The sequence below is a fragment of the Schistocerca serialis genome, chromosome 1 (assembly GCF_023864345.2).
Source record: "Schistocerca serialis cubense isolate TAMUIC-IGC-003099 chromosome 1, iqSchSeri2.2, whole genome shotgun sequence".
NCBI classification, from domain to species: domain Eukaryota; kingdom Metazoa; phylum Arthropoda; class Insecta; order Orthoptera; family Acrididae; genus Schistocerca; species Schistocerca serialis.
In genome coordinates, this window is record NC_064638.1 from 318,628,573 (window position 1) to 318,649,944 (window position 21,372).

General features: G+C 44.8%; 1 protein-coding gene across 1 annotated transcript in view; it reads left to right on the forward strand.

Moving 5' to 3' along the window:
• LOC126470338 (serine proteinase stubble) overlaps positions 1-21,372 on the forward strand; it is a 523,216-nt gene that overhangs the window by 482,120 nt on the left and 19,724 nt on the right. Inside the window, exon 7 of the mRNA XM_050098167.1 lies at positions 10,753-11,050. Within this exon, the coding sequence (XP_049954124.1) occupies positions 10,753-11,050 (298 nt within the window). The remainder of the gene's footprint in view (positions 1-10,752; positions 11,051-21,372) is intronic.

The window sequence follows — 21,372 nt, forward strand, 5'->3', positions numbered from 1 at the left end:
GCACTGCCGTCTAATAAAGAAAATGCGAGCATACAGAACATTAGACCAACTGTATGATTGGATTGAACAGTTTCTGGCAAACAGAACACAGCACGTCACTCTGAACGGAGAGAATTCTTCAGACGTAAAAGTAACTTCGAGCGTGTCCCAGAGGAGTGTTCTACGACAATTAATTTTCACAGTATATGTAAATAGCCTAGAAGATAACGTCGAAAGTTCCATAAGGTTTTTCGTTGATGATGCTGTTGTAAACGAAAAGTCGTGACAGTAGAAGATTGTAGCGACATGCATGAAGACCTGCAGAGTATCGACGCTTGGTGCAGGGATCAGTATTGAATCGCAACATAAATATAACGTGTTATAAGTACATAGACAGAAAGTCCCTTTGCTGTATGATTACACAACTGCAGAACAATTACTGGAAGCAGTTCCTCCCATAAGATATATAGAAGTATGCTTTCGGACGATTTGAAGCGGAACGACAACATAAAATTAATCGCGAGTAATACAGATGCCAGACTGAGATTAATTAGAAGAATGCCCAGGAAACGAGTCCATCGACAAAGCAGTAGCTTAAAAACATTCGTTCGACCAATATTTGAATACTGCTCGTCAGTATGGGACCCGTACCGAACAGGACTGATAGAGCAGATAGAGAAGATCCAAGGAAGAGCAGCGCGTTTCGTTATCTGTTCATTTAGAAAGCACGAAAGCGTCACAGAGATGATGAACCAACTGCAGTGGCAGACACTGCAAGACGGGCGTTCTGCGTCACGGAGTGGTTTACTGTTACAGTTCAGGGAGCGTACATTCCTACAACAGTCAACAAGTATATTGCTTCCTCCTACGCATGTACCACGAAAAGGCCATGAAGATAAAATTAGAGAGATTCGAGCTCACACGGATACTCACCAACAATTGTTTCTCCCGCGAACTATTCGGCAGTAGAACAGGAAATTGGGAAATGACGGTGATACACAAAGCACCCTCCACCACACACCCCAGGGTGGCTTGCAGAGTATAAATGTAGATGGACAGAGAGAGGCTGCGTACTCGTGAGACACTGTGATATCATCAAATGACTAAGTCTGAAAGGGGTTTCATTTGACCGGCTAGTCAAATGGTGAAGTATCCAAATTTGATGGGGGGGGGGGGGGGGGGCACTCGGATTTGACACTAGCCCGATATGGAACTGCAAGGGAAAGTGAGTACAGACATACTCGTCGTCCCGGTGCTGGCCGACCACCGTGTGACCGTCCCAAGTGAGGGAAGTCGTGTTGTGCACCAATGACATTGTAACCCTTTCACAACAAGTAATTATTTATCATACGATATTATGGCCTTTTTTTTGGTCATCAGTCTACTGACTGGTTTGATGCGGCCCGCCACGAATTCCTTTCCTGTGCTAACCTCTTCATTTCAGAGTAGCACTTGCAACCTACGTCCTCAATTATTTGCTTGACGTATTCCAATCTCTGTCTTCCTCTACAGTTTTTGCCCTCTAAGCTCCCTCTAGTACCATGGAAGTCATTCCCTCATGTCTTAGCAGATGTCCTATCATCCTGTCCCTTCTCCTTATCAGTGTTTTCCACATATTCCTTTCCTCTCCGATTCTGCGTAGAGCCTCCTCATTCCTTACCTTATCAGTCCACCTAATTTTCAACATTCGTCTATAGCCCCACATCTCAAACGCTTCAATTCTCTTCTGTTCCGGTTTTCCCACAGTCCATATTCCACTACCATACAATGCTGTACTCCAGACGTACATCCTCAGAAATTTTTTCCTCGAATTAAGGCCGGTATTTGATATTAGTAGACTTCTCTTGGCCAGAAATGCCTTTTTTGCCATAGCGAGTCTGCTTTTGATGTCCTCCTTGCTCCGTCCGTCATTGGTTATTTTACTGCCTAGGTAGCAGAATTCCTTAACTTCATTGACTTCGTGACCATCAATCCTGATGTTAAGTTTCTCTCTGTTCTCATTTCTACTACTTCTCATTACCTTCGTCTTTCTCCGATTTACTCTCAAACCATACTGTGTACTCATTAGACTGTTCATTCCGTTCAGCAGATCATTTAATTCTTCTTCACTTTCACTCAGGATAGCAATGTCATCAGCGAATCGTATCATTGATATCCTTTCACCTTGTATTTTAATTCCACTCCTGAACCTTTCTTTTATTTCCATCATTGCTTCCTCTATATACAGATTGAAGAGTAGGGGTGAAAGGCTACAGCCTTGTCTTACACCCTTCTTAATACGAGCACTTCGTTCTTGATCGTCCACTCTTATTATTCCCTCTTGGTTGTTGTACATATTGTATATGACCCGTCTCTCCCTATAACTTACCCCTACTCTTTTCAGAATCTCGAACAGCTTGCACCATTTTATATTGTCGAACGCTTTTTTCAGGTCGACAAATCCTATGAAGGTGTCCTGATTTTTCTTTAGCCTTGCTTCCATTATTAGCCGTAACGTCAGAATTGCCTCTCTCGTCCCTTTACTTTTCCTAAAGCCAAACTGATCGTCACCTAGCGCATTCTCAATTTTCTTTTCCATTCTTCTGTATATTATTCTTGTAAGCAGCTTCGATGCATGAGCTGTTAAGCTGATTGTGCGATAATTCTCGCACTTGTCATCTCTTGCCGTCTTCGGAATTGTGTGGATGATGCTTTTCCGAAAGTCAGATGGTATGTCGCCAGACTCATATATTCTACACACCAACGTGAATAGTCGTTTTGTTGCCACTTCCCCCAATGATTTTAGAAATTCTGATGGAATGTTATCTATCCCTTCTGGCTTATTTGACCGTAAGTCCTCCAAAGCTCTTTTAAAATCCGATTCGAATACTCTATCCCCTATCTCTTCTAAATCGACTCTTGTTTCTTCTTCTATTACATCAGACAAATCTTCACCCTCATGGAGGCTTTCAATGTATTCTTTCCACCTATCTGCTCTCTCCTCTGCATTTAACAGTGGAATTCCCGTTGCACTCTTAATGTTACCACCGTTGCTCTTAATGTCACCAAAGGTTGTTTTGACTTTCCTGTATGCTGAGTCTGTCCTTCCGACAATCATATCTTTTTCGATGTCTTCACATTTTTCCTGCAGCCATTTCGTCTTAGCTTCCCTGCACTTCCTATTTATTTCATTCCTCAGCGACTTGTATTTCTGTATTCCTGATTTTCCCGGAACATGTTTGTACTTCCTCTTTTCATCAATCAACTGAAGTATTTCTTCTGTTACCCATGGTTTCTTCGCAGCTACCTTCTTTGTACCTATGTTTTCCTTCCCAACTTCTGTGATGGCCCTTTTTAGAGATGTCCATTCCTCTTCAACTGTACTGCCTTCTGCGCTATTCCTTATTGCTGTATCTATAGCGTTAGAGAACTTCAAACGTATCTCGTCATTCCTTAGTACTTCCGTATCCCACTTCTTTGCGTATTGATTCTTCCTGACTAATGTCTTGAACTTCAGCCTACTCTTCATCACTACTATATTGTGATCTGAGTCTTATATCTGTTCCTGGGTACACCTTACAATCCAGTATCTGATTTCGGAATCTCTGTCTGACCATGACGTAATCTAATTGAAATCTTCCCGTATCTCCCGGCCTTTTCCAAGTATACCTCCTCCTCTTGTGATTCTTGAACAGGGTATTCACTATTACTAGCTGAAACTTGTTACAGAACTCAATTAGTCTTTCTCCTCTTTCATTCCTTGTCCCAAGCCCATATTCTCCTGTAACCTTTTCTTCTACTCCTTCCCCTACAACTGCATTCCAGTCGCTCATGACTATTAGATTTTCGTCCCCCTTTACATACTGCATTACCCTTTCAGTATCCTCATACACTTTCTCTATCTGTTCATCTTCAGCTTGCGACGTCGGCATGTATACCTGAACTATCGTTGTCGGTGTTGGTCTGCTGTCGATTCTGATTAGAACAACCCGGTCACTGAACTGTTCACACTAACACACCCTGCCCTACCTTCCTATTCATAACGAATCCTACACCTGTTATACCATTTCCTGCTGCTGTTGATATTACCCGATACTCATCTGACCAGATATCCTTGTCTTCCTTCCACTTCACTTCACTGACCCCTACTATATCTAGACTGAGCCTTTGCATTTCCCTTTTCAGATTTTCTAGTTTCCCTACCACGTTCAAGCTTCTGACATTCCACGCCCCGACTCGTAGAACGTTATCCTTTCGTTGATTATTCAATCTTTTTCTCATGGTAACCTCCCGCTTGGCAGTCCCCTCCCGGAGATCCGAATGGGGGACTATTCCGGAATCTTTTGCCAATGGAGAGATCATCATGACACTTCTTCAATTACAGGCCACATGTCCTGTGGATACACGTTACGTGTCTTTAATGCAGTGGTTTCCATTGCCTTCTGCATCCTCATCTCGTTGATCATTGCTGATTCTTCCGCCTTTAGGGGCAATTTCCCACCCCTAGGACAAGAGAGTGCCCTGAACCTCTATCCGCTCCTCCGCCCTCTTTGACAAGGCCGTTGGCAGAATGAGGCTGACTTCTTATGCCGGAAGTCTTCGGCCGCCAATGCTGATTATTTATCAAAATTTAGGCAGTGGCGGGGATCGAATCCGGGACCGACGACGTTTTGATTATGAATCAAAGACGCTACCCCTAAACCACGGGTCTAGGCCTACCTGTCTGTAATGCGTGTTTTCTAATGTGAAACCTTTCATTACGTACAATTCCTAGAAAGCGACAAAAACAATTCTATTTGAAGTAATGCCTATTGCAACTGTCAAAAACTGAATCACTTACTTTATAATAACCATAGAAAAAAGACATAATTCAACGTACCTCACATCCAGCAACTATGTGTTCCATCACATCAAGAAATTTTGCTCTTGTGCTCCTGACGTTTCGAAAATGTTACAAAGTACAATGCAAGTCTCTTTCAAGCTTCTTCACCATCACAAAATTCTACCCTGTTCGAAGATGTCATCGCCATGGGGGAAAACATCTAGCATGAAGGGATACAGATGATCCACAGTAAGGATCACATGGCCCACAGGTGTTATGGTGCCTTCAGTTACTACCATAGATCCCACTAACGTCCAGCTGAATGTCCCCCACAGTATAATATTGCCCCCACCGGCCTATGTCTATGGCACGTTGCGTGTTGTGAGCAGTTGTTCTCCTGGATGATGACGTATCCAGCCACGCCCATATATCTGGTGTAATAATAAACGTGATTCATCCGACCTGGTGACACGTTTCATTGATCAACGGTCCAACATCGATGATCCCGTGCTCACTGATTATGTCATTGGGTCAACACGGCATCGCATAGGGATCGCCAATTGCGGAGCATCGGGCAGATTGGCGCAGCAGTTAGCAGACTAGATTCCCATTCCGGAGGACGACGGTACAAATCCGCATCTGGGCATCCTGATCCAGGTTTTCCGTGATATCCCTAAATCGAGCACTTCCTTCGAAAGGGCACCGCCGCTTTCTTTCTTCATCTCCCTCTAAATCGAGCTTGTGCTCCGTCGCTAATGAGCTCGTTGTCAACGGAAGGTTAAACACTAATCTCGTCCTCCTCCTCCTGTCGCAGAGCATTGCATTCAACAATGTGTGGTGAACGCTGTGCTCTGAAACAGGGGCATTGTACTCCGTCGTCAGATCTGTACAGATCGCACCCTATCCTGCTTTAGAACTGCAGGCCTCCGACCTCCATGTTCTGTGATGAGGCGTGTACGTCCAACAGTACAACGTAATTGTGATTTCACAGACCTTAAATCACTTTTCAGAGAGCCTCACAACAGTAGCACGCAAACATCCGAATTGCTCAATCGTTTCCAAGACGCTCCTTCCCAGGCACCGGGCCAAAATAATTTGCTCTTTGTCGAAGTTGCTTGTATCAGTGGATTTCCCCATTTGTGTCGTATTTCGTTGTCAGAATGATTAAGCATTCGTTCCTTGCCACGTAAGGTACCAGCAGCACCACTGGGGGCCGCAGTCTCGAGGTAGCCAGTGGTCACAATATTTAGCCTTATTCCCCAAGAGAGACATCACTGACGAGCCAAAGAAACTGGTACATCTGCCTAATATCATGTACGGCCCCCACGAGCAAGCAGAAGTGCCGCAACACGACGTTGAATGGACTCGACTAATGTCTAAAGTAGTGCTGGCCACCATGAATCCTGCAAGGCTGTCCCTTTAAGAGTACGAGGGTGCAAGGCATATGCCCAATAAGGTTCATGCCTGGAGAGTTTTCTGGCCAGCAGAAGTGTTTGAACACACGAGACTGTTCCTGGAGCCACTCTGTAACAATTCTGGGCGTGTGGGGTGTCGCATGGTTCTGCTGGAATTGCCCAAGACCGTCGAATGCACGATGGACATGACTGGATGCAGGTCTATTTCTTTGTGTGGAACTTCTTAAGTCGCGACTCTTTAACTGTTCCCTGGTTTAGGGATCACCAGCTTTCATCCTTAGTCACTGATGTAGCCAAGAACCGTTTACAGAATCAAAATGGGCCAAACCAGCTTTAGATAATTCAGCTCCTACCGTCTTCTGTTCTCTGTTCAAACATTGTAGCACTCAATTCGCTAAAAGTTTCCTCGTGCCCATGACATCATCAAAAATGAAACCAACATGCCCTGGGAGATGTGCAGTACCTCGACTAACTTTCTGGTGGAACATTCGTGAAATCTGGCTGCACTTCTGCCATCTCACGTTCTATCTGAAATTACAAATTGTTGTAATATTAGAACACCTGTGATATATTAATAGTTACATAATAAGGCATCAGCCTTTGATGTGGTACCAAATTTATTTTTAAATTTCAAATAGAGAAGACCAAAGACAGCAAATCTTCAGGCACCCCTCATTTGAATGTAGATATGCAGTGGTGTAACTATGTAACACCCATATATATTTTGTTGTTTAGATTACAGAAACCGAGACCCCATAAACAGATTCATAAAAAGTCGTGGATATATGTATCTTGTGGTCTTTGGTTGTCCAGGGTTGCAGGTCGATCGATCTATTTTATCAATGAGGTGATCTTGGTTTTATAGATAACAAACAGAAGTTTGAGAAATGTTTTTTATACTACTGTTCAGTTCAAAAACAAAGGCGCCTTGCACCTGGCTTCGTCAGTGTTGCCAACATATTATTTGTTAATATTGAAAAATCAGTATCTATGGCCTAACTAACTCAATGCTCCGCAATACTTTCCACATAACTGCCCCACCTTCAGCTGAGGTAGATTATTTCATTTTGGTGGCTTGTGATGTCATTGCCATGGTATCAAATAAGCCATACGTCACAATTACGATATGTATTATGAATCAAATTGAGTTTCATATAATTTGAAGCTATGCTGATGGCCTATAAATGGATAGCTCAGTGCATCTAAGTAACATCGGGAGTCCTACATAAATTCCTGATTCTGTTAGCGTGCAAATCGTGTACATTGATTGAACTAGGTTGAAAGGGGCGAGGGAGGATTATAAACACAGAAAACCAAAAACCAATAGAAAAATGTCAAAATAAAAATCAAACAGAACACTATTGTGATGTGTATTAAACGATTTCGTTTGGTCAAAGGGGGTCGATATGGACAGGGACGGATAATTTCAATCAGTTTTATGCAGCAGCCAAAAGTGTTTGTTATGTTACAGGTCCTAAGTGTTCTCAAATTTATGAAAATAGTGGCGAGCTTAATAGAATTATGTCACTCAGGATAACTGGCCCCTTGCCGCCATCCCCTCATTTTCCTCATTTTTTGATTAGGCCTCATCGCTCGTTAACATATTTATTCGTTTACTAAGATCGACACGACTTTACAATAAAGTAAAAGGGCTGCATTTTAATAACACCTTTTTGTTTGCTACAGTTCTAAACATGGAGAACACAGAGTCTTAAGTCGAATTCTTACAACAGTAACACGATTCATTTTCATTATTTCATTACCGATCAACACAAAGCCGTAACAATCAAAACAACTTATGTCTTATGATCAGTAGTCCAATGCGAAGTTCCTCTTTTTATTTCTTTTAAAAATTTGCGCCCCCTTTCCATTTTAATGCCCTACAATGCTTTCACTTACTCTTCTTCGCATAATTTATCTTCCCGTTCCTACTTTGTCCTCCGTCTTTCCCTTTTTTAGCCATCCTCCTGTCATAGATATGCGTCCCTGCCTATGACACTCCCCTTCGCTGACATGCCCAGATACTCCACTGTAGGTAGTTCCATGACTATAGAAGCACGAACCCTGAAGAAATCTGTAAATTAAAACACTGAATGACTTTGGTAAATGAGGACATACTGCAGGAAAGAAACCATGAAGGAATAAGGTGCGAAAAAGGTCATATGGACGAACGACTGGAAATACCTTTCAAAGAACGTACATCCACTTGAAGGTGGAGATAAAAGATCTTTGGCAGTACAGGTTTCGATGACTGAAAATGGGAGTGTTTGTCCGTACCAGTGTTTCAGCTCCACATTCAAGAGAGCAGCGAGCGGGAGGACCATCATGTAGCTGCCACCTTACCCTTCGTACCACCAAAGGCACGTCTCTAGCAGAGAGAGTGCAGGTATACCTCGCCAGTGACATTTTGTGGATGGATGACGATGAGTCCCGGATGCAGTCGAAAGTCATTCCCGCGCGGACACACTGCCGAGCTGTCTAAGGCGCTGCAGCCATGGACTGAGCGGCTGGTCCCGGCGGAGGTTCGAGTCCTCCCTCGGGCATGGGTGTGTGTGTTGACAAAATTTTCGCCTTGGAGGAAGTCCCTAAGTAATGGATGGCTACAATTAAAGCGTAGTTACTCACGGAGGCGCAGAGTGGGCTGTAATTATCGTATGGCACCGTGGTAAATACGCTAATACGTTAATGCGCAACAGATTTACGCTGCAAAAACAATTAGTTCCAATTGTGGGGCCCAGATGCAAATCTGGCGCTGTACACTGTTTGTATGAGAGTATGACATCCACGCTATCGTTTGACAAGATATAACATAAGTGAACAGTATGGCTATTGAGAAAAGAGACCGTGCACTGTTAGGAAACTGTTTTATGTGAGCGGCAGAAATTACAGCGCTGTATTGATAGAGTATCGCCTACTGTGAGGTGTGAGGAAAGACATGATGTCATTAAATGGTTTAAAGATGATGATGATAATGAAACTCGAAAACACGGGTGAGTTTGGTGTGGCACGTGGAAGAGAAGGCGTCCTACCCCAGAGGAAGTTATCGACGAGGTTGCAGTTGCTGTAACCGATAATGCAGTACGTGATCCGGGTAATACCAGTGCTCGTGCAGTATCACGAGAATTGTTCATCCCACAGTCAGCAGCACGGAAAATCTTGCAGTCTGTTTTACACTGATCTGCTTAATGCAACCTCCGACAAACGTATTATCTTCAAACTTTTCCCATATGCATAGCCTGTAAGATCACCTGATTTGAATCCATGTGACCTTTGGCTCTGGGGACATCTAAAAGAATGGGTTCACCAGGGACATGTTCGGCCTCCACCTGATCTGAAGGCCAGTACACAGGAACACGTGGCTCATGTTCCACGGCAACTGCCCTAGGTAACTGCTAACAACGTCGTTTCAGGGATGCAGCATCCCGTCGACGTCTGGAGTGCTCATATCGAAGAAATTGTATAAGTGATGGTTAATAATAACATCAATACTGTGCCTTTCTCACTTGTTTTATCTTTTCTGCCCACGATCCGTTCCTAATCCAGTACATATGGAAACATTTCTGTACCGTTTCTTGCATTCACAGCACCAGATTTGCACCTGGTGGCCAAAACTGGAACTATTTTTTCCAGTGTAAATCGGGCCCGGGTTAACACATTAGAATATCTATCAAGTTTCCTGCCATACGATAATTACAACCCACACTGAACCTCTACGAGTAGCTGCACTTAAACTATAATTAGCCAGCCTGGGGGATATTTCTAGAATGAGTGCTAGTTCTGCAAGGTTCGCAGGAGAGCTTCTGTAAAGTCTGGAAGGTAGGAGACGAGGTACTGGCAGAAGTAAAGCTGTGAGGACGGGGCGTGAGTCGTGCTTGGGTAGCTCACTCGGTAGAACACTTGCCCGCGAAAGGAAAAGGTCCCGAGTTCGAGTCTCGGTCCGGCACACAGTTTTAATCTGCCAGGAAGTTTCATCAACTTTCTCACTTGTTTGATCTTTTCCGCCCACATCCCGTTCCTAATCCAGTACACATGGAAACATTTCTATACATCCCTTTCTTGCGTTCACAGCGCCAGATTTGCACCTGGTGGCCAAAACTGTTTGAACTGTTTTTTCCAGTGTAAATCAGGCCCACGTTAACACATTAGAATATCTACCAAGTTTCGCTGCCATACGATAGTTACAACCAATAGCTGCACTTAAACTATAATCAGCCAGTAGTAAGGTCTGTGCGCTTATAAGTGATACAGATCGGGCAGCTGTCGTCTAGAATGTTCCACATTGTCGTCTGGCGTATTCCATGATGGTGGCCATATACCTAGTACTGATATTGCACTCACTTCCAAAAGTGTTTTATCTCCACTATCAAGTGATGTTCCTCCCTTGAATCGCATTTCTGGCCGTAAGGCTATTATAAACTTTCTTGCTCCCCATCCTCTCACAAACCAATCCCTGCAGTTTGTCCTTATTCAGCAAACTCACGACGAATATCACTCTGAGTGCCGTAGCAGGCACCCGTACGTGGTCGAATGAGACCGTGTGCTCTTGTGTGCGCACAGCCTGCTGACGTCGCAGATCCGCGTGCGCGTGGGCGAGTACGACTTCTCGAGCGTGCAGGAGCCACTGCCGTTCGTGGAGCGCGGCGTGGCGCGCAAGGTGGTGCACCCGCGCTACAACTTCTTCACGTACGAGCACGACCTGGCGCTCGTGCAGCTGGAGCGGGCGCTCGAGTTCGCGCCGCACATCGCGCCCATCTGCCTGCCCGCCACCGACGACCTGCTCGTCGGCGAGAACGCCACCGTCACCGGCTGGGGCCGCCTCAGCGAGGGCGGCACGCTGCCCTCCGTCCTCCAGGAGGTACGCTGCTCGCGCTTCCCGCCTAATATTGCACACCGTACACTAGTGTCAAGAAATAAAAATGCCATATCCATGTCCTCATATTCGCTACGCCACCGTACAGTGTATGGCAGGTAATCTCTACCATTCACTTCTCACAATGGAACCTCCCCATCGCACCCCCCCCCCCCCCCTCAGATTTACACTACTGGCCATTAAAATTGCTACACCACGAAGATGACGTGATAAAGACGCGAAATTTAACCGACAGGGAGAAGATGCTGTGATATTCAAATGATTAGCTTTTCAGAGCAATCACACAAGGGTGGCGCCGGTGGCGACACCTACAACGTGCTAACATGAGGAAAGTTTCCAACCGATTTCTCATACACAAACAGCAGTTGACCGGAGTTGCATGGTGAAACATCGTTGTGATGCCTCGTGTAAGGAGGAGAAATGCGTACCATCACGTTTCCGACTTTAATAAAGGTCGGATTGTAGCCTATCGCGATTGCGGATTATCGTATCGCGACATTGCTGCTCGCGTTGGTCGAGATCCAATGACCGTTAGCAGAATATGGAATCGGTGGGTTCAGGAGGGTAATACGGAACGCCGTGCTGGATCCCAACGGTCTCGTATCACTACCAGTCGAGATGACAGGCATCTTATCCGCATCACTGTAACGGATCGTGCAGCCACGTCTCGATCCCTGAGTCAACAGATGGGGACGTTTACAAGACAACAACCATTTGCACGAACAGTTCGACGACGTTTGCAGCAGCATGGACTATTAGCTCGGAGACCATGGCTGCGGTTATCTTTGACGCTGCATCACAAACAGGAGCGCCTGTGACGGTGTACTCAACGACGATCCTGGGTGCACGAATGGCAAAACGCCATTTTTTCGGATGAATCCAGGTTGTGTTTATAGCATCATGATGGTCGCATCCGTGTTTGGCGACATCGCGGTGAACGCACATTGGAAGCGTGTATTCGTCATCGCCATACTGGCGTATCACCCGGCGTGATGATATAGGGTGCCATTGGTTACACGTCTCGGTCATCTCTTGTTCGCATTGACGTCACTTTGAACAGTGGACGTTACATCTCAGATGTGTTACGACCAGTGGCTCTACCCTTCATTCTATCCCTGATAAAGCCTACATTTCAGCAGGATAATGCACGACCGCATGTTGCAGGTCCTGTACAGGCCTTTCTTGATAAAGAAAATGTTCGCTTGCTGCCCTGGCCAGCACATTCTCCAGATCTCTCACTAATTGAAAACGTCTGGTCAATGGTGGCCGAGCAACGGGCTCGTCACAATACGCCAGTCACTACTCTTGATGAACTGTGGTATCGTGTTGAAGCTTCATGGGCAGCTGTACCTGTACTCGCCATCCAAGCTCTGCTTGACTCACTGCCCAGGCGTATCAACGCCGTTATTATGGCCAGAGGTGGTTGTTCTGTGTACTGATTTCTCAGGATCTATGCACCCAAACTGCGTGAAAATGTAATCACATGTCAGTTCTAGTATAATATATTTGTCCAATGAATACCCGTTTATCATCTGCATTTCTTCTTGGTGTAGCAATTTTAGTGGCCAGTAGTGTAGTTATAAGTTGGCACAGTGGATAGACCTTGAAAAGCTGAACGCAGATCAATCGAGAAAACAAGAAAAAGTTGTGTGGAACTATGAAAAAAATAAGCAAAATATACAAACTGACTAGTCCATGCGCAAGATAGGCAACATCAAAGATAGTGTGAGCTCAGGAGCGCCGTGGTCCCGTGGTTAGCGTGAGCAGCTGCAGAAAGAGAGAATATGTGGTTCAAGTCTTCCCTCGAGTGAAAAGTTTACTTTCTTTATTTTCGCAAGGTTATGATCTGTCTGTTCGTTCATTGACGTCTCTGTTCACTGTAATAAGTTTAGTGTCTGTGTTTTCCGACTGCACCGCAAAACCGTGCGATTAGTAGACGAAAGGATGTGCCTCTCCAATGGGAACCGAAAACATCTGATTGCAAGGTCATAGGTCAACCGATGCCTCCACAGGAAAACACGTCTGATATATTCTATACGACACTGGTGACGGCATGTGCGTCACATGGGAGGAATATGTTGTTGACCCACCTAACTTGTACGCTTAACGAATGAGTAAAAAGATTCTTCTACCTTGCCCGATTTAGGTTTTCTTGTGGATGTGACAATCACTCCCAAAAAAGTGATGATAACGTAAGAGTTTGTCACATAAACTGCAACATATGAATGCAACAGTTTCACAGTCGAACAGTTTTCCCTTTTTTTCTGTCAAAACATATGTTTCTACCTCGCATCGGACGGACGAACGGACGGACAGATAATAATTGTCTGAAAATAAATAATTAAACTTTTCACTCGAGGGAAGACTTGAACCAAGGACCTCTCGTTCCGCAGCTGCTCACGCTAACCACGGGACCACGGCGCTCCTGAACTCACAATATACTTGATGTTGCATATCTTGCGCATGGACAACTCAGTTTGAAAATTTGGTTATTTTTTCATAGTTCCACACAACTTTTTCCTGTTTTCTCGATTGATCTGTGTTCAGTTTTTCAAGGCCTATCCACTGTGCCAACTTATAACTAAATCTGAGGGGGTGCGATGGGGAGGTTCCCTTGTCAGTGGTTCACAGAATATGTATGAAGATGTGGAATTGCTCAAAGACAGTTTTCACTACTATCAACTCTTGCATAGTTTTGTTTGTGTGTGTGTGTGTGTGTGTGTGTGTGTGTGAGAGAGAGAGAGAGAGAGAGAGAGAGAGAGAGAGAGAGAGAGAGAGAGAAACAAACATCGAAAACTTGCACCCCTTTTACACTGTCAGAGAAAGAATAATTAGTGCACCCTTTTAGTGGTTTCCTACTCACTCGAGATTTATGTTGCAACAGTCCATGTGGAGTACACGAAATGACTGTATATACAGATCAGTAGCACAAGCAGTTCTGAGGTACCGGGTATCGACCCATGCTGAAACATCCGTATTCGTATGCGGTGTAGCGTCGCTTCTCGTCCCCTCGTATCCCACACGGGCTCGACTGGAGACAAGTCTGGAGATTGTGCTGGCCAGGGAAGTTGCTGGGCGGTTTGCAGAGCACGCTGAGTTTCATGAACAGTGTGTGGCTGAGCATCATCCTGCTGGAACAACCCGTCACCTTCCTGTTGCAAGAACAGCGAAAGAACAGGTCTAGTAACATTCTGCATGCAGCGAGCGCTGGTTAGCGTCTCCTCCAGAAACATCATAGCTGAACGAGAGTTGTAGCTTATCGCACCCGAGGCCATTAGGCCTGGTCTGGGACCAGTGTGTCTTGGAGCACTCCCCAGAGAGCACTCACCAGGTCCACATAGTACATGCAAACGACCATCTCTCCCACACAGGCAGAATCTGCTTTCATTACTAAAGACCACAGTGTGTCATTCCAGCTAATCCTCTGACAACACCAATCGAGCCACGCGCATGAAAGCTCTGGCTCCAGTGGACGATGGGCTAGATGCGTGCTTGTAGGTCCACTGCTAACAACCGGTTCACAACAGTTCATGTTGAACATTTGGGCTCACAATCCCCCTCATCTGTATTGTGGTAGCTGTATGATCTGCCACTGCTTCCCTTACAATACAACGATCCTGGCGGGCATCTGTTCTGCGTGGATGTCCAGAACCTCGTCTACTAGTGTGAGAATGTTCACGTGAACACTGATGCCAGCATCGCTGCTCAGGACGCAGCACGTCCAACTTGCGTGGCAATTCTCCGAAAGGACCGCCCTACCACTCGGAACACTGCTATTTGACCGCTTCCAAACCGGCTCAGTTGGCTGTAGGAAGCACGAGTGCGTCTCCGTGACATGGTTGCCTGCTTGGTTCACACGCTTGCACCACACTGAGCCCTCTGGCTGTAGGCATTCCCTATTAGGGTGTAGATATTGATGGTGTTCTGGTAGCTACGCCACTACGCTAACTGTTGGTGCACGACATTGAAGCCATTGTCAGTACATCTACTATCCCCCAGGAGGCGTTTGCCGTTATCTGATGAAAATCGACGTCGTCTTTCCAGGCGTATTAATTTTTTTCCGGCAGTGTATTTCGCTAACTATTGAAACACCAGAGGAATACTTTTGGGAGATACACCCAGTGTATACACAATGTCCCATTTTTATTATTGGATACAGAGATATAGCTAATTACATACGTAAGTTTTTATTTCGCGTGGGTTTATTTATCGACCGTCATTTTGTTTTGAAGTCCAAGTTGCGAAATTGCAATTGAGCTTCCATTAGTGAATTTGAAAACTGTTATTGTGATTGGGATTGTTCGCCAATTCTGTTGTACCGATTGGGCATGCTGCATTTACTTACAAACTCTGAGTATACCAGTGTGGTGTTTGTGTACGGTTTTGCAATGGAAAGGATGCTGGTGCTTGTAGAGAATACAGAAGCGATTTTCTATGTGCAAAGTACCAGATTCTAGAGTGTTTATAGACGTTTTCACAAATTTGTTACTTGTAGAGAATACAGTATATAATTCCCTAACCGCAGATTCAAGGATGTTACGTATTTTCACTAAACTGCTTGAGATTGGTACAGTGACCAGCAGTCTAATTTAATTTCAACGTGAAAATGGACAATGTATGGTTCAGGTAGATGACATTATTCAGTTGGTAGAACATGCCTTTTAACAAGCACATGTCAATTTCTTCCCGTATCGATGTTCCGCATGTAAGAATATAGCGGACATTACGTATGCACCGCCTGTATCCTTATCACTTAGAGCGGACTGAACACCTTCGAGATGAAGACGAAATCATACAACTGGCTAGTTGCAAATCCGCTAGTAATTCCGTTAATAAAGTTTACTGATGAAGCCACTTTCCCTAGGGACGGAATCAATGACCCCTGTAAATAACATCGGTCGTCCAACGAAAACCTACACCCCTTTGTGGCGACACATTTTCAAGAACGGTTGTCTGTCAGTTTCTCGTGTGATATGAAGCACAATTGGTTGACTGACTCTGTTCTGTTGCAGTATCGCCGTATAGTGACCCATTATCTAGACTTTCTTCAAAATGAGCTCCCAGCATTATTGAAAGACGTCTCTTTAGCCACAATGATAGATAAGATCTTCCAGTACGACGAGTCCTGCCACATTCTAGTTGTCAGGTGACACGTCATCTGAACCTAATTTTATGGCTGCCCGGGCGTGGCAACCATAATTTGGATATGGAGTAGGACGTGACCAGGTTGTGACTAAAATCTGGTGGCAGGAAAACGATTAGTGACAAATAAGCGCCAGCTAGTATAAAACAGTTACTTAGCTTTACTGACAGCGAAGAGTGTACCGTAGATACAGTTCCAATTAGTGTCCAAAGAATATTCCTGATTCGTGGCGTAAGTCGTTGTACATTACTGAATCACACAGCGAGCTAGCTACCCAGACAACGAACGACGGCACTGACGACTGCAACGAGCTGTCTGCAAGACTGCCTGACTCGGGGCCAGCGCTCCTGTTATATCGTGTAGCCAGAGGGCGCTGTAGGCCCCCAGCTCAGCAATGGCGCGACGTCTTCGGTTGGCGGCAACGCCATCCGCCGCCGGCGGTCGCGACGGGAAACTGTGGCAAGCGATGCGATGGCAAGGACGCGCGCGCTATTCGTTTGGGTCCGCGGATACAAAACCTAATGTTTGCCAGAAGACGAATCGACAGAAATGGTCACATTTCCTAGGCACCAAGGTCCCCTGACGTTACCCCTTTTGTTTTTTGCTCTTGGGAATGGCTGAAAGGTGAAGTCTACAAAGAAAAGGTAGACACAAGAGACGCACTGGTCGTTCGAATTTTGAAAACTGCTGCAGTCATGAAAGAATTCCAAGACAACATCAGAGGAGCTATATGGCATGTAGTTTTATCACGAGAATTCGAAAGTGCAATGAAGACAGAGCTAGAATTCATGAAAATCAACTTTAAACTTAATCATTTGCCTTTGCTGTGAGTATTTGTCTGGGTTGCATTCTAATCGCTGTATCTCAGTATTCAATACAAATTGGACATACAGGGTGGTCCATTGATAGTGACCGGGCCAAATATCTCACGAAATAAGCATCAAACGAAAAAAAATACAAAGAACGAAACTTGTCTAGCTTGAAGGGGGAAACCAGATGGCGCTATGGGCTATGGTTGGCCCGCTAGATGGCGTTGTCATAGGTCAAACGGATATCAACTGCGTTTTTTTTAATAGGAACCCCCATTTTTATTACATATTCGTGTAGTACGTAAAGGAATATGAATGTTTTAGTTGGATCACTTTTTTCGCTTTGTGATAGATGGCGCTGTAAAGTCACAAACCTATAAGTACGTGGAATCAAGTAACATTCCGCCAGTGCGGACGGTATTTGCTTCGTGATACATTACCCCTGTTAAAATGAACCGTTTACCAATTGCGGAAAAGGTCGATATCGTGTTGATGTATGGCTATTGGGATCAAAATGCCCAAAAGGGGGGGGGGGGGATGCTGCTCTGTATCCTGGACGACATCAACCAAGTGTCCGGACCTTTCGCCGAATAGTTATGTTATTTAAGGAAACAGGAAGTGTTCAGCCACATGTATAACGTCAGCCATGACCTGCAACAAATGATGATTCCCAGGTAGGTGTTTTTGCTGCTGTCGCGGCTAATCCGCACATCAGTAGCAGACAAATTGCGCGATAATCGGGAATCTCAGATACGTCGGTATTGTGAATGCTACATCAACATCGGTTGCACCCGTACCATATTTCTATGCACCAGGAATTGCATGGCGACGACTTTGAACGTCGTGTACAGGTCTGCCACTGGGCACAAGAGAAATTACGGGACAATGACAGATTTTTTACACGCTTTCTATTTAGCGACGAAGCGTCATTCACCAACAGCGATAACGTAAACCGGCAAAATATGCACTACTGGGCAACGGAAAATCCACGATGGCTGCGACAAGTGGAACATCAGCGACCTTGGCAGGTTAATGTATGGTGCGGCATTATGGGAGGAAGGATATTTGGCCCCCATATTATCGATGGCAATCTAAATGGTGTAATGTATGCTGATTTCCTACGTAATGTTCTACCGATGTTACTACAAGATGTTTCACTGCATGACAGAATGGCGTTGTACTTCCAACATGACGGACGTCCGGCACATAGCTCGCGTGCGGTTGAAGCGGTATTGAATAGCATATTTCATGACAGGTGGATTGGTCGTCGAAGCACCATACCATGGCCCGCACGTTCAGCGGGTCTGACGTCCCCGTATGTCTTTTTGTGGGGAAAGTTGAAGGATATTTGCTGTCGCGATCCACCGACAACGCCTGACGACATGCGTCAGCGCATTGGCAATGCATGTGCGAACATTGCGGAAGGCAAACCACTCGCTGTTGGGAGGAATGTCGTTACACGTATTGCCAAATGCATTGAGATTGACCGACATCATTTTGAGCATTTATTGCATTAATGTGGTATTTACAGGTTATCACGCTGTAACAGCATGCGTTCTCAGAAATAAAATGTTCAAACGTACCTACGTTCTGTATTTTAATTTAAAAAAGCTACCTGTTACCAACTGTTCGTCTAAAATTGTGAGCCATATGTTTGTGACTATTACAGCGGTATCTGTCACAAAGCGAAAAAAGTGGTCAAACTAAAACATTCATATTTCTTTATGCACTACACGAATATGTAATAAAAAATGGGGTTTCCTATTTTAAAAAAGCGCAGTTGATATCCGTTTGACCTATGGCAGCGCCATCTCGCGGGCCAACCATAGCGCCATCTGGTTTCCCCCTTCAAGCTAGACAAGTTTCGTCTTTGTAGTTTTTTCGTTTGACGCTTATTTCTTGAGATATTTGGCCCGGTCACGATCAATGGACCACCCTGTATATTATAAGGATTCGATTTACTCTATTCTACCACATCCAGAAATATTAACTAATCCTTCTGAAACACCCTGCAGACGTAATCTTCAACAGTAACGATCTCATCACTTTTCTTTGGGGTACATCAAATGCTGCCTTCGTTTCGGACAATGTCTCCCTATTCAGAAAGATGTACTTGCACTGGTACCAAGCAAGTTCTTTTCGTTGAAAACAACATTTATATTCACTGTAGCCTATTCTGAGACGAAGAGCTTGCCACATGAAAGAAATTCGTGGTGGGCTGCATCGAACTATTTAGAAGACTGAGGAGTCCTGCCCTCCACCATCATCACAAAAAAAGGCAACGTTGTGGAACTGTGGTCTAGGCGTAGCGTCTTTGACCGTAACCAAAATGTCATGGGTCCCCGGTTCTAATCCAACCATTGCTTATATTCTGAATAAAAACCATCAGCAATGGCAGTCGAAGATTCCCGGCGTAAGGAGTCACCCTCGTTCCTTTGATGGCCTTGTCAAAGATGGCAGAGGAGCGGACAGAGCTTCAGGACGACCTCTTGTCTACTGTCTTCGATGCAGAAGACAATGGAAACATACATTAAAGCCACATAATGTTTATCCACAGGATATGTAGCTTGTAATTAAAAAATTGTCTGATAATTTCTCCATTGGCAAAAGTTTCCAGATTAATCCCTTATTCAGACCTCTGGAAGAAAAAGATTGCATCAAAAACAAAAGTATAACGCACGGTACTAAGACTTGGCGTGTCGAATGTCAGAAGTTTGAAAAAGATAGATAAGTCAGCAAATCTGAAAAGACAAATTTAAAGGCTAAGTATTGATAAAATGAGCGGCAGTGAAGTGATACAAAAAGACTATAAGGATTTCTGGTCAGGTGAATACAGGATAATTTGAACAACAGAAGAAAATGGTATAACGGGAGTGGAGTTCGTTAAAAATAAGAAAGGAATGCAGAAAATGAGTTATTGCAAACAGTTCAATGATAGGTTTGTTCTCATCAGAATTGACAGCAAACCAAGGCCAACAACAATAAACCACGTATACATGTCGACGTCACAAGCAGATGATGAAGAGATGGAGAAAATATGTTAAATTGTAACGATCACATAAATAATGTTCTGGGGAAGGCAAAGCAAAGACTGAGTTTTATTGGCAGAACATCTGTCAGTGGAGGCAACAGGTCTACTAAAGGGACTGCTTACACTATGCTTGTCAGTCTTCTGCTTGAGTACTGCTGTGCAATATGGGACCCTTATCAGATAGAATTTAAGGAGGACGTTCGAAAAGTCCAAAGAAGGGTAGCTCGTTTTCTATTATTGCGAAAGGGGAGAGAGTGTCACGGATATGCTAAGCGAGTTGGGGTGGCAATCACTGAACAAAAGCGTTTTCTGTTTCGGCGAGAGTTCTTCACGAAATTTCGAAATTTGAGTCACTAACTTTCACCTCTGAATGCGAAAATCCACACTAAGACACAAAAAGGCACACCACGAAAGAATTATTCTAATTGGACGGAAACCGGTACAGGTGATGTACACGTACAATCAAACAAATGATTACAGTTTCAGGAAAAGTGTATGATTTATTCAAAAGAAAGAGCATCACAAACTGAATAATTCAAGAACGCATTCGTCCACCTCTGGCCCTTATGCAAGCAGTTATTCGGCTGGACGTCCTCCTGAGGGATATAGTACCAAATTCTGTCCAATTGGCGCTTCAGATCGTCATAATCGCAAGCTGGTTGGAGGGTCCTGCCCATAATGCTTCAAACATTCTCAGTTGTGGTGAGATACAGCGATCTTGCTGGCCAAAACAGAGTTTGCCAAGCACGAAGATAGGCAGCAAAAACCCTCGCAGTGTGTGAGTGGGCATTATCTTCCCGCAATGTAAACCCAGGATGGTTCGCCATGAAGGGCAATAAAACGGAGCATATAATATCGTCGACGTTCCGCTGTTTTGTAATAGTGCCACGGATGACAGCTAAAGCGGTCCTCCTGTGAAAAGAAATGGCGCCACAGACCATCACACCTGGTTGTCGGGCCATAAAGTGTGCGACAGTCAGGTTGGTATCCCACTGTTGTCTGGGTATCTCCACACACATGCTCAGTTCGAAGCAGTGTTCATCACTGAAGACAGTTCAGTTCTAGTCAGTGAGATTCCCAGCCAAAGACACGTCCACAGTCGCCCCAGACAGCGGTAGGGCACCAACCTGTCAACCACAATAAGGCACTACAGTCAAATGTGATGGTCTGGGGTGCCATTTCTTTTCATAGCAGGCGCCCTCAACAACACAGCGGTTTGCCTATGGTATTTTACAGCCCATTTTGTTGCCCTTTATGGCAAGGCACCCTGGGTTTACATTTCAGCAAGATAATGTCCGCTTGCACACGGTGAGAGTTACTGCTG